This window comes from Centroberyx affinis, unplaced genomic scaffold, assembly GCF_046629955.1.
Source record: "Centroberyx affinis isolate AG114_WGS23_722 - 3 ecotype Tasmania unplaced genomic scaffold, CSIRO-AGI_Caff_v1 ptg003322l_1, whole genome shotgun sequence".
Classification (NCBI taxonomy): Eukaryota; Metazoa; Chordata; class Actinopteri; order Beryciformes; family Berycidae; genus Centroberyx; species Centroberyx affinis.
This window is the reverse complement of record NW_027281323.1, coordinates 68,087-81,637: the sequence shown is the minus strand read 5'-3', so window position 1 is coordinate 81,637 and position 13,551 is coordinate 68,087. Positions and strand designations below refer to the sequence as shown.

General features: G+C 42.2%; 1 protein-coding gene across 1 annotated transcript; it reads left to right on the top strand.

The window, feature by feature from the left end:
• The first annotated feature begins 3,576 nt into the window (after window positions 1-3,576).
• On the top strand, window positions 3,577-13,392 carry LOC139660491 (major facilitator superfamily domain-containing protein 4A-like). Its single transcript, XM_071538650.1, has 10 exons — window positions 3,577-3,809; window positions 6,374-6,572; window positions 7,176-7,442; window positions 8,674-8,809; window positions 8,948-9,063; window positions 9,170-9,343; window positions 10,336-10,483; window positions 10,567-10,637; window positions 11,479-11,599; window positions 12,892-13,392. Exons 1-10 carry the CDS (start codon window positions 3,577-3,579, stop codon window positions 12,930-12,932), a joined length of 1,506 nt encoding a protein of 501 aa, XP_071394751.1. The 3' UTR covers window positions 12,933-13,392.
• The last annotated feature ends 159 nt before the right edge of the window (window positions 13,393-13,551 follow it).

Here is a 13,551-nt window from a genome sequence, read left to right as displayed (position 1 = left end):
TATCTGCCTGCAAAGCTCAGCCAGGGAGCAGCTTTTGGCTTTGGGACCATAAAAGTCAGTGTGTGGAATCGCATATAACCTGAGAAAGTACACTTAGTATCTGCTACTTTAAAGGTTGCAGAAGCTCGGTGTCCTTCATAGCACCCACCTGGCTGTTTGGAACTGACTTCAGGAGTCACGCTTATACCTTCGAGGATGAAAGTAGAGTGTTTCATATCTGCAGACACATAAGGGATGGGGCTTGTGGCATAGCTGCACTCTCCTTCCTCTGCCCTGACTCCCTCTCCGCCCTGTCCCATGCTGTTCCAGTGCTGCTGAGATCCAGCGGGAAGACAACCTGAGCAATGCTCACGTAAGGTGCTCACCGGGGGGTTGAGGCTGTGTAATGACTTGTGCGGTGAAATCGAGGTCGACTGTTAAATTTACGTTGCACTATGGCAAGAGACGCAAGGAGAGTGCGTGCGTGGATATTCACAATGGCTTCCTATTCTCATCTCCTTCTTCCAGTCTCTAAAATTCGCTGTTCTCTCAGATCAAGACAGACGTAGATGAGGAGTCATGGATATGAGCCCAGTGAGATATGAGTAAAGAGCTTGCTTTGTGAAAGACTTGTTGACTGCTTGGGCCAGGGGTGGCCGGTTTGCCTAAAGGTAGCCTGAATGGCCTCCAGATGTCGCATTCATTCATTTACATTTACTTGCATCTTAAGATCAAGTGATATGTGGACCAAACATGCAAATGCTAATATATGCCATAATGCTGTCTGTAACATACAAGGGTATTTATTGGGATTTACATGTTGAGTCCATGTATTACACTTGTTTTGAAATTTGGTCTGGCAACACGGTCCTGGAGAATGGCACTTGCGATGAGATAAATGGTGGACTTGGACATGGAATTGTCCGTTGCTGAGATGTAGTAAGTTGAATTTCACGACAAAATCAAACTTTTGAGCATCCGTACATGTCTCGTATATACTCAAGGCAGAAGGTATCCTATCAGAACTTGCTTTGGACAATGGCAAGATCTAGTCAAGATTTCCTCCAAGGTTTTGAATGGGTCGCGTTTGGACTCGAGATATAAGTAAAGGCAAATGAACGACAGCGACATCGTGAGGCTGTTTAGGAAGCCGAGAGGTAGAGAACCCCACCAGTAATCGGGAGGTTGTTGGTTTGTACCGACACTGCAGGAGGGTGTATTCCAGCTAGACAGCTAGACATCTGAGGGTGGCTGGTGTCCATGGTGCCCACCATGACTGCTGAAGTGCCCTTAAGCAAAGCACTGAACCACTAACCACTCCAGCACCTGCTGCACTGTGGCTGACCTTGCATGCTGGCCGATGTGAAGAAACGCCCATGTGAAGGGGGCGATGTGTTTTTTTGTATCTAAGAGCAAAAAGGCAAATTCCAATTAGATGGAGTAAAATGGCCGCTGAAGCAATCTTCTTCCTCTAAAACGGAACGAAGCTGATGGAAGCATTATGGCGTGTAGATCCCTGCCCTCTTTCCACCTGTCTGTGAAAGCAAGCGAAGGCGAAGGCAGCGAGGAGAGGAAATTCAGGGCAAAACCGCTGGGACTCCGGAGGGATGTAGCTGTGGACGTTACACTTCCAACCTCCCCCTCCCCTCCTCAGTGGCAGAAGTATTACTGTATGTGTTTTGTTGTGGTAAATGAAGCTATTTTAAATACTGTAATGAAAAGAAATAATATATACGTATTTTAACAGATGTTTTCATCTTTCTCAGTGAATTTTATGCCAGAAAAAAAACAATAGAAGACTGTATTTAAAATATAAAAAAAAACTGTAGATGATGTCTAAATGTTTTATAAAAGATGAAAAGTCTAGATTTTGTATAAGATGTGATATTCAATATTTTGTGTGATTTGTCTACGCTGTTATTAAAATGAGAAATTGAATGTATTGTGACTGCCAAGAAGCCAAAATTGATTGAATAATGAACTAATGAATAAATAAACTATTGAAGTTCTGGATCACACTTGTTCAGTGTCTACTTGGAGGGCTGACTGTACCATAATTAACTCACATAATGTAGTCCTTAGAGGCATGGAGAGGAACTGCAGTAGCACAGCAAGGGGAAGCTTGCAAAAACCCACACTAACAGAAGATGGCGCTATTGGACTATGTGTAGGTTTACTGTAGCTTATTATTTCAAGCCCACATGGTCCAAACACTGTCAAAGTCTCACAATTCACAGGATTGAATCCATTTAATCCCACCACTTATTATGGTGACCTGAATAAGATAAATAAAACTATTCTTTAAGGTTTCTTCTGATTAGAATGATTCACAATTTTTTAGAATTCATTACCATAATAGGAGACCTTCATTTTTTTCCATTAATGCAGAGCTATTGATGAAGGCGGAAATACGAAATGTCAAGCACCACTTACATTATAATACAGAGTTATTTTGGAGTGAGCACATTGCCTACCGAATGGAGGTCATTTAAATGGATTTAATATCCATTTAAACCCAAATAAATCTTATTCTTTCTTTTAGTCTGATTCATTCACTGTTTTGTTGGAGATTTTTGCCTTCAATATAAGACTCATAGTAAGTGTCTTTGGTGTAAGGATTTGGCTTTTATTGTAACAAAATGGTAGAGACTATTCCTTCACATAGGACCTAAGTGGGAATAACATAACAGTTGTATCCTGACGTACAGTATTACATCATCAATCATACATCATCATCATCATTAATCTATTTTAATCAGTTAGTTAGTTAGTTTTCTACCCTATAGCATTTTGGACTTAATGTGTTTTTATCCCACATGTGCATCTATGTTTAGCTTATTTATGTTTTGATATTTTTTATAGATACATTGTAGACATGACATCAGGAGACTTTTCGTGCCATTAAATTTGCATTAGATGAATATGTCTGCATAATAACAATTCAAATGTTATTTATATTTAAATTCTGTTTAATGTACAAACAAAACTGCATCATCACAGACCACGGCTGGAAACCTGGAACCCTGGAAATTTGCATGCATGTTGGTCATAGCAGCCAACAGAAGTTTTTCAGGTTTACTTCACTGTCTAGATTGACCTGATGTGACCTCTACGATAACCAAAGCCCATGTGATAAGATTTTTTCCCAGGGACCATATTGCATAATGTCTGCTATTTTGTTGTTGACTGTCTACACTGTACATGGAGAGATAATAGTGGTGAGAGTGCCATTCCTATCTCAAACTGGGATAATTCCAGTGAATTAAATTATAGTAAATTTAATGTCTTTGTCATTTTGCTGGGGGACCCCTCAAACTCAACGGCCCCCCAGGAACCACTGGCCCTGCCACTCAAGTCTGAAAGAGGGGCGGGCCCTGGGGGACATCAGCCAATCAGCGTCACGTCCGTCTAAAAAGTTAATTAGCGTCTCCTCTGGCGGAACGGCGGCGGCTCCTTAACGAAACCTCTGTTTACCTACGCGTGTGGCTTTTTTTCCCTGATTGTTTGTTGGAGTGCCAGAGCGTCACACACTGAATAAAAAGTTGGTGGCTTTGGGGCCACTTCCACCTCTCGGGTTTTCCACTGTCAGCGGCCGAGATGAAGCTGGTAGACGAGCGGCTCTGGACTCTGTTTAAGCGCCACTGGCCGCAGACGCTGACCTACTGGAGTGTGTTTTTCAGCTTCGGGCTGTGCATCGCCTTCCTGGGCCCCACCATCCTGGACCTGCGCTGCCAGACCCAGTCCACCCTGCAGCAGATCACCTGGGTCTTCTTCTCCCAGCAGTTCTTCCTGCTTCTGGGCAGCAGCCTGGGAGGACTCTTCAAGAGAACGTGAGTCTGCTGCGATGGTCACTTGCATGCTGCACATGAAATAGGTGTGATGACTTACAATAAAGCACCCCGTACTGGAACATCACTATAATATCCTTATAGGGGCTGAAAGTGTCTGTGGTGCTCAATTGTGAGTTTATACTGACTGTAGTTTTAACTCTATAACATTCCTACAGGGACAGTAGTTCATACTGTGTTTTCTGTGGCACTCAATAGTGAGTTTATAGTGCTTATCATACCTTATGGTATTTTTATGTCTTATGGTATCACTATAATATTCCTATAATATTCCTATAGGGACGTATAGTGTCTGTGGTATTCAATAGTGAGTTTCTAGTAGGAAACAGTAGGCTACTTTATGCTTTTCATCTCAATATAATAGTCCTAAAATACTTCTATAGGAAGCTTTGCTGTGATAATTGTGTAGTATCCTAACTGGCAAAACTGCAGACTGACTAGAATGACAAATCATAGCATGCAGCCTATAAACTGACCTCCAACCTGCACTGGACAGTCCAGGCTAAACTGCATTGGTATGATAAGGGTATGCCTGACTTGAAGCCACATGCAGCCTCTATTTGTGTACATCCTGAAGAAAGCCTATAGGGTTGAGACATTAGCTCATTGATTGAATATGTGGATTGGAAGCATTTTTAATACAGCATTCAGGCTTTTACCTTTGTCTAAGTGTTAGACAAAGGTAAATACTTGACAGGCTTATCTGCAAAATTCAAATGACACAAGGTAGTTTCAGTTCCTCGCTTGGCACTGTGTGTGTGTGTGTGTGTGTGTGTGGGTGTGGGTGTTGGTGGACGCATACAAGCACCCATTTATGCTTGTCTGTGATGTTTCTTGGTACTTTAACACCCTTTTTTCACAGCCATGGTCCACTAAGAAGCAACTCTTACTGTCAACCAGAAGCAGAAAAGCATAGTGCACATATTTCACTCCGACTCACCACAACAACACACAGCATCTCTCCCTTGTCACACATCAGGCCGTTTTCTGCTGAATGAATATTGATCCGCCCAATGGGCATCGCTAACAGCTACAAACTGCATTAGACAGAATCATTTTACGCCCAAAGAACACATATCATCTCATTATCGTGTCGCTTTGATAGTGTCGTGGCTGAAGATCTTATGGCCAACACACACACACACACACACACACTCACACACTCTCACAACCACACTTCAGTCATTTTCCAAGGAGTTTTAATTAGGCTGGCTGATTAGCATGATGACCTCAGAGTCATATGATGTTGGCACAGTGCCTTGTGCTTTTTTTTTTGGATCTTCATACTGCTGGACTGACTCTGCTAGTTTGTCTTAAACATCCCACAATCAACAAACTTAAGCTTTAAAGGGGCATTTCCCCAAAAATAAAGAAAGTCTTGCATTGCAAATTCGAATGGTTTGACAGTGTATTTTAAGGGGTTTGAATTTGGGTTACTACTGGGAAAATAAATGTATGTTTGTTTGTTTTTTCTGAAAATATAAGTGATTTGTGTTTCTATTGGTGGCTGTTTGCCTTATGATGATGATGATCACCAACTGAAGGTCATAGTTTACCCTTCTTTTCATTTACCACTACCGCACTGGCTATGGGGCGAAATGTCCCTTTAACTGAATGAAAGGTATCTAGGACACAACAAGCAAAGTGGAAAGTTGGCAGCACAGATGGAGAATGCAAGGTGAAGATAATGAGGAAGTTAACTGGTGCTCGAGGGCTTTGATAAACTGACTGGGTAAATAGAAGTCATCAAGGTGACTTTACTGGAACAACAGTCTGGAAACCCCTTCTTCTAAAGCTGGCATGGACTGATCTGCAATTGGTCAGATTACTCATTGATAGGAGATTATAAGTATCCTACTGTTTATCCATCTTTTTAGTCCTACACCTTTTTAGTTATAAATAAATCCTAAAGCATAAATAAGGGCCTTTCAAGGGGGGGGGGGGGGGGGGGGGGGGGGGGGACATAAATGAATGCTTTTCTAAAACGGATTTTTCTTTATACTGGTGGTTGTTTGCTGTATGATGATCATCAGCTGGAGGTCATACCCTCCTTTTTATTTATCACTACTTCAGTGTGTATCATGTATAACAGATATATTCCTAAACACAGCAGGTATCATCGATGCAAAGTCATGTGTTATTTAAATACATGCTTATATGCTTCTCAACTCATCATATAAAAGATGATAGAACACAAAGGCATTTCATTATCAAATAGCATATATCTGCGTATTTTGAATGCCATATCTCAAGTTTTTCATAATCATATAACTCAAATGTACTCAATTCAAAGAACTCATCATATAGAACATGAATGAATTTTATTATTAGATAATTACAGCATGTATCTGAATATGTTGAATACAATGCTAAGCATAAGCATCCAAGCCAAATAAAGGAACAGAAATGGAGGTTATTTTCCTACTTATCATATAGAACATGAATGAATTTTATTATTAGATAATTACAGCATGTATCAGAATATGGTGAATACAGTACAGTGCTCTGAATCATTTTAATTGGAGGTACTTTTATATCTTCCCCAGACTCCTGTGCTCCCTGTCAGCCCTCTGCTCCTGCACCCTCATCATCTCGCTGGTGTTTGCCATCATCCCGCTATGTCACCACGTGACGATGCTGTCCGTCGCCATGGCGATCGCTGGCCTGGCGATGGGGGTGATTGACACCATCGCCAACCTACAGCTGGTGAAGCTGTACCAGAAAGACTCCGCCGTCTTCCTGCAGGTCAGAGAGGAGAGGGATGAGGAATAGTGAATAGGAATAGTGTGTGTGTGTGTGTGTGTGTGTGGGTCTTAAATTCTACTCCAGGTAGCATTAAAAAGGTCTTCAAAAGTCTTAAATTTGGCTTTTTGAAACAGGGCAAACAAGGAAACATGCAAGATCACACATAAATATATGAAGAGATTAATTCCAAAATGATATATACTGCATATTACATAATACCTTGGTTGTTAAAACCACAACACTTTCACAGACTGGATCCTCTATTTCTATGGATCCCTATGGGATGAATTCATTTGAGATATTGAATGAAAATGAAAAGTTCAGATATGTTTTTTTTAGTTTGGAAAAGTTCTCTTCATGTATAAATATTATTTGAAACACCTTTGAATGGTTGATTATGATTATAGCTGATGATAATGAGGATATTCAAATAGCAGCATGTGGATTAGAATAAATTCTCCATTTTACTGAAGTAAGCATGTCTCAACTTGCAGATTATGTTACTGATTCCACTTTCAAGCCGGTGATCCATCATCTTTACGGGATCACATTTCCAAAGTAAACCCCCCCACCCCCCCCACCCCCACACACGCCTCTGTCCAGGTTTTGCATTTCTTCATAGGCCTGGGGGCGCTGGTCAGCCCGCTGGTCGCCGACCCTTTCCTGGCTGACGACAGCTGTGTCCAGGGTGCCAACTGGACCGCCAACTCCTCCTCCTCCTCCTCCTCCTCCTCCGACCTGCAGCACCTCCGCAGCACCCTGGCCGGGAAGGGGACGGTGCTGCACAACATCTCCCAGTACCCGCTCCACACCGAGGGCGTCAGCGTCACCAGGGTCTCCTACGCTTTCTGGATCATGGCTTTGATCAACGTGAGTGTTTCCTTCTGTGTTTTGGTCGAGACATTCTTCTGAACACAATCACTCCACAGACCGATGCATGATAGAAACTTCATACTGACGCCACAGGTTCCCCTTGTAGAATAGACCGGTGTTTCTCAACGTGGGGTCCAGGGGGCCACCAGGGGTCCTTGAGGGGGTTCCAGGGGGTCCCCGGGCAAATTGATGAATTGTTAAACTTCACCATTATTATCATTTACAAGAAGTGAACACAATTAGAGAATGTAGAAGAATGACTGTTTTGATCATATATAGTTTCTCTGTTATCTCTCTACCTACAATACAGAAAGTCATGGAATTCTGGACAAAATCATATCTAACAATAAAAATATTTGCATATTTGGGTCCGAGACACAAAATCTCATCAAATGGGGGTCTGAGGCCCAAATGTGGACTAAATTAGGGGTCCTTGATATGAAAAAGGTTGAGAATCACTGGAGTAGACGATCTGATTCAATTTTGGAGCATAAATTTGCATATTAATGAGGAGGAAAAACAATCTTGAAACTACTATAACTCCTTAATGCTTTACGATACGGAGCTCATATTAATACCGCCCATGTGTTATGTAAAGACAAGTATGTTGACATAGAAATACTTGCTAATTATTGCAAATATTAGCTTAATTAATGGATTCATTAGCATAACTGGTTATGTTTGTGAAAATGGCAGGACATTAGGCAGCTCAAGCCCCTCTTGTTTCTTTTGTTAGGGTGTAGGACATGATGAGGAAAAAGAGAGAACGACTCTTGCACCTGTAGATATGAAGGCAGGTAGAGTTGTGTGATTTGACTAGGAGTACAGATAACTGATGACGCAATATCTTGACATAATGTTTGTAGTTGTGTGGGTGCATGCAAATGTGTCCGTGCATGCGTGTGATAAGTGTGTGTACGTTTTGTTTCTGCTCTGGTGCTTCAGCTACAAAATGTATTTCCTGAACTGGTTGAATTGGTTGGTTTATGCTCGGGCTTGAACTGGTTATAAGCTTTGATGTTGCATATTGGATAAATTCACCCCCAACTTGAAATGCTCCATTTGAAATGGAGTGGTGGACCAGATAAGACAACGTGTATTCACCTTTTGTAGCCAGTCGCAGTTTGAACCAGCTGAGGTGAAAGGTCAACCAGTAACCACCGGTTTCATATGTCAATATGATGACACGTGGTAACAACAGACTGTGTGTGTGTGTGTGTCCCGTCAGCTCCCTGTCCCAGCAGCAGTGTTTGCATTGATGTATCATGAAAGACTGCTGCCTTGCTTCAACCCCAGTCCTCGTCTGCTAGACAGAGACTCTCTGTCCTCCAGAAACCCCACTGAGTCAGGGGTCGACGACCAGGGTAAGGCTGGGTGTGTGTGTGTGTGTGTGTGTGTGTGTGTGTGTGTGTGTGTGTGTGTATGTGTGTGTGTGTGTGTGCTTGATTTGACCATTCTATTCCATGGAAATGAAGAAACTCTAAATATTCCTGTCTCCCCAGGTCATGGAAGTGTGTTTGGCTGCTTTAATCCTGCCAAGCTTCGGGGTCGCCCTCCCTCTTTCTTCTTCCTCCATATTCTGGGCGGAGCCATCCTCTTCATAACTGATGGAATTATAGTGAGATGTGCTGTTCCCACCCACCCATGTTTAGAGCTCACATACATACGTACAGGCATCCATACACTATTCTGACTAAAATCCTGCTGTGTGTCTTTGCCTCCAGGGCTCCTATGCAGGCTTTGTCTACACCTATGCGGTTACCCCTCCTCTGTCTATGGGCCATAAGACAGCAGGCTGTCTGGACAGTGTGTTCTGGGCCTCCATCACAGCAGGCAGGCTGGCTTTCATCTACCTGTCCTACAGATACACAGCAGCCAGGCTGCTCACTTTCAGTCTGGTATGAACACACATTCACATTTAACGGAATACACCAAGTTCTTTGGAGATTATCCCTACTATCACTCAATATAGTGCATCCTAAAGTGTTAACATGGAGCTCTGAAACAAATGATCTACCAGGGACACATGGATGATTTTGGTGTCTATGTTCTCATCACTTAACCAATCTCCCAATAACTATGTATTCCTTTAAACATCCCCATTTCGCCCACATGAGGTTATGAACATGATTGATTGACTGGAAACACCACAGATTCCTACAGAGGCCTACAATGAAAATGCACATTGTTTAAAAACTAAAAAGCATATTTGGTATTAAAGGGCATGTGTGAAAGGGAAGTTTCAGGAGTGCCTAATGATCACAGAGCAAGCAAACTCTTAGGACAATCGGGTTTTCTCTTGTGTTTTTGATAAATTGCCACTTGCATTTTCCATTAGCATTTATTAGGAATGCTAATTCAAGGCAACAGGGATGGAAACCATTTCTCTGTAATAGTATGAATAACTTGTACAACAGTTTGAAAGGGATTTTCTGTATTAACTTGCACTGGCATCGCTAACAAGCGCTCACGAGACGCTTGTGACACCACTGCAGACACGCTAAGAGGGAACTTCCAATCCAGTGTCGAATCCATTCAAGCTTGTGTTTCTCCCGGTTTGACGTGTGTGTCGAATCGGGTAACAGCGTCTAGTGAAAGGAACTCAGCTGATGCAAGTCTCTGCTACGGTCATAATAAGAAGGAAGAAAACAAATATTTGAACTGGGTGGGAAGTGAAAGGAGATGGGCAGGAGGCATCGGTGAGAAGAGGCTTATCGGCAGGTTAGGCACACAAACGCCGGGATCTTCATGCCAAACTAAATAATTGCTCATCCACACTGTACACTCGGAGCACAATACAGAATCTGTATCCGACTGGAGCGCTGGGGTTTGTTCACCTACCTCTCTCTCTCTCTCTCTCTCTCTCTCTCCCTCTCTCTGTGTCTCTCAGGTGGGGGTGATACTGGTGCAGTGTATGATGCTGATCCTCTACTACAGCGGCGTATTTCTCTTCATCGGCACTTGTGTGTTAGGACTGTGCATTAGCAGTGTGTTCCCCTGCGTGCTGGCCTTTACAGAGGACATGCTAGACTATAAAGGTGTGGGTATAGGCACACACACACACACACACCTGTTGGAAAAAGCCTTTGCCACACACCTTTTTCTCTGTCTGTGTCCAAAGGTTGTGCCACAGCTGTCCTGGTGACCAGTGCCAGCACAGGAGAGATGGTGCTGCAGGTGCTTGTGGGATCGGTAAGAAATCTGTGTGTGTGAAATGTGTGTGTGTGTGAGTGTGTGTAAAAATGTTTTGTGCCATAAAGCAGATTTCCCTCCAAATCCGACCCGGTGGCTCACAATGTAAAATGCAGTGTAGAGGCTGACAGTCTTCTCAGTGTCTCATTTGTTTACAGTAATTATATTAATGTCCCAAAATGAATGTGGTGATGATTTATTGATGTTAAAATGCTACATGTAGCAGCTTGAAGCTGTTGTAAAATACCTGATTAACACCTGTGACTAACAGTGAATCCAAAATATTATATGTTAAAATATTATAATATATAGCACTGCAGTTGTGTGACACAACAAACCACAGAACAGTTAATCTGAAGATTACATATTCATGTGCTAACCGATAATCTGCTGATCCAGAACTGTACTGCTTACCAGAAGAATAAGATTGATTTATTATCATTACTCAGTTTTTATCAATTAAAAAAAGATTTATTGAACATTTGCATTAATACAATGGTTTATTACTGGCATTTTATAAAAGCAATAAACCACTTGATGCAGTGTTTTACAGTCACACTCACAGCTAAACAAAGCATTTAAAATGTCCCGAGTAAGGCTGTGTGTGTGTGTGTGTGTGTGTGTGCGTATATACTTGTGCTACATGAATACATACTGTACGTGCATATGGATGTGTTCTTGCGTTTAACGAATTTGATTAAAATTTTGATCAACATGAAAAATCAAATCAAAATGTGTGTGTGTACAGATGGGTGAACTTGTATATATATAAGTGTGGAAGGAAAGGAAGGAAAGCAGGAATCCACAGTGTGTGTGTGTGTGTGTGTGTGTCTACCTGCAGGTGATCCACAGTCGGGGCAGCTATTCCTTCCCGCTGTGTGGTATGATAGCATCTTGGATCGGCTTCTCCCTGTTTCTGCTCCTCCTCTTGGTCCAGCGCATCCACAGAAACTGCCAGACAGGTACACACACACCAGGTAGACACATGAAGAACAGGAGTGCATTTCCAAAACGCTATACTCTATAGATATTTGGGAAATAAACCCATTACCTGGGTTTTATCATGCAGTACAGCTGAAAGGAAGAAGGCTTTAAAATGATCATTATTTCGTCAACCGATGATTTAAAGGTGCTACATGCAGCATTTTAACATCAATAAATCATTACCACATTCATTTTGAGACATTAGTATAATTACCGCAAAGCAACGAGGGCATCACTGAGAAGATTGGCAGCCTCTACTCTGCGTTTTACATTGTTTCTACACCTGGTGGATTTGGAGGGAAATCTGCTGGATTGCTTTACGGCACAAAACAGGAAGAGGTTCTGTTCTTCCAGAGCAAACTGAGCTAAAGCTTTCAGAGTTTCTGGCAGCAGATGGTGGAAGGAGTGAAAAGAAGATGGAAAAATCACTTCCAACATGTTGACATGCAAGCGGGAAAGGGGGACAGAAAGCAACAGGGTTTATGGGAAATGGGGCCTTAATATTGAGAAACACTAGCACTAACAATACCACTGGTGTGAGACAGAGGCAACCAATCATCTCCACCATGGACCCATTTGATTATGGTAATTAGTTAATTTGACAATGATATATTGATGTTTCAAAATTGGCATAGTATCTCAAAAGAATATAAAGTGAGAGAGGGGAGAATTACGGTGGCCCTGAGGGGCAACATTTCACAAAACACAATGACATTTCACAAAACACAACATTTCAGAAAACACATATCAGAAAACACGACATTTCACAAAAGACAACATTTCACAAAACGCAACATTTCAGAAAACACAACATTTCACAAAACACAACATTTCACAAAACACAACATTTCACAAAACACAACGACATTTCACAAAACACAAAAACATTTCAGAAAACGTGAAATGTTGTGTTTTGTGAAATGTTGTTGTGTTTTGCCCCTCAGGGCCACCGTAGAGAATAGACAGTTTGGCATACTGAGATGCTCAAGCAATCAACTGTGCAACATCTCTCCTTCACAGCGCTTCACAGGAATCTTCACTTAGGACTGAGCAGTTTTCAAAATGATCAACTCTAATAATAGTGCAGAAAGATTAGCAGCTTCCCTCAAGGGCTTCTCGTTCGAGTACTGCCTCATTTTCCAGTAGGTGTGCACACGGGCAGCAGGAACAGCCGTTGATACGTTACGATATTAAGCTACACTGGCTTTCTCTTGGCTCTACCTCTGTGTTCTGAATAAGATGAATTGTTAACATTGTGTTTACCTCTCAGATGCGTCTAAAGACATTGTCATGACAGAGAAGCCGAAGTAAGGAGAGTCGTGGTCCAAGGACACCTGAGAGAGTGGGAGGGAGACCGGAGGACAAAGAGACGACTGTTTCTACTGAGGACAACATAAAGGGAACATCTCAGGGGACACGGACATTACTCTAGTTACTGCTCAACTAGATTTTACCCCATTGTTGGGGGTTAAGACTTTGTTGCCAGCAATGGATTCCAATGGCAATCCTTCATCCCGGCCTCCTCCCTCTCATAATGAAAATGAACAAGCGGAACCTCTAGAGAGCTTTTTAGCTGTGACCAGTCACTCTGTTGGTCAGTCCCAAACATTTTCAAAAAAACTTCACTGTGCACTTTTCAATTTAGCTCGTTTGGTAAAGCATAGGTTTGCCACGCCACAGATCCTGGATTCTAATCCCAAGGGAGTCAATTTAGCACAAAGCTGGTCGAACTGCCTGCTTCTTAGCCTCTAGAGAGCTTTCCTCAACCTGAACAAGCCTTCTGATCAAAAGCCAGCTCAGTGGACAATCAATGTTGGCAGAATCTCAATTTCCACTTCATCACTTGCAGTATGCAGGTTGATAATGATGAATGTGTATTGCCTTTCCAGAATGAACTGTTGTGGTCTGTGACTGTTGTATTCATAAAGTT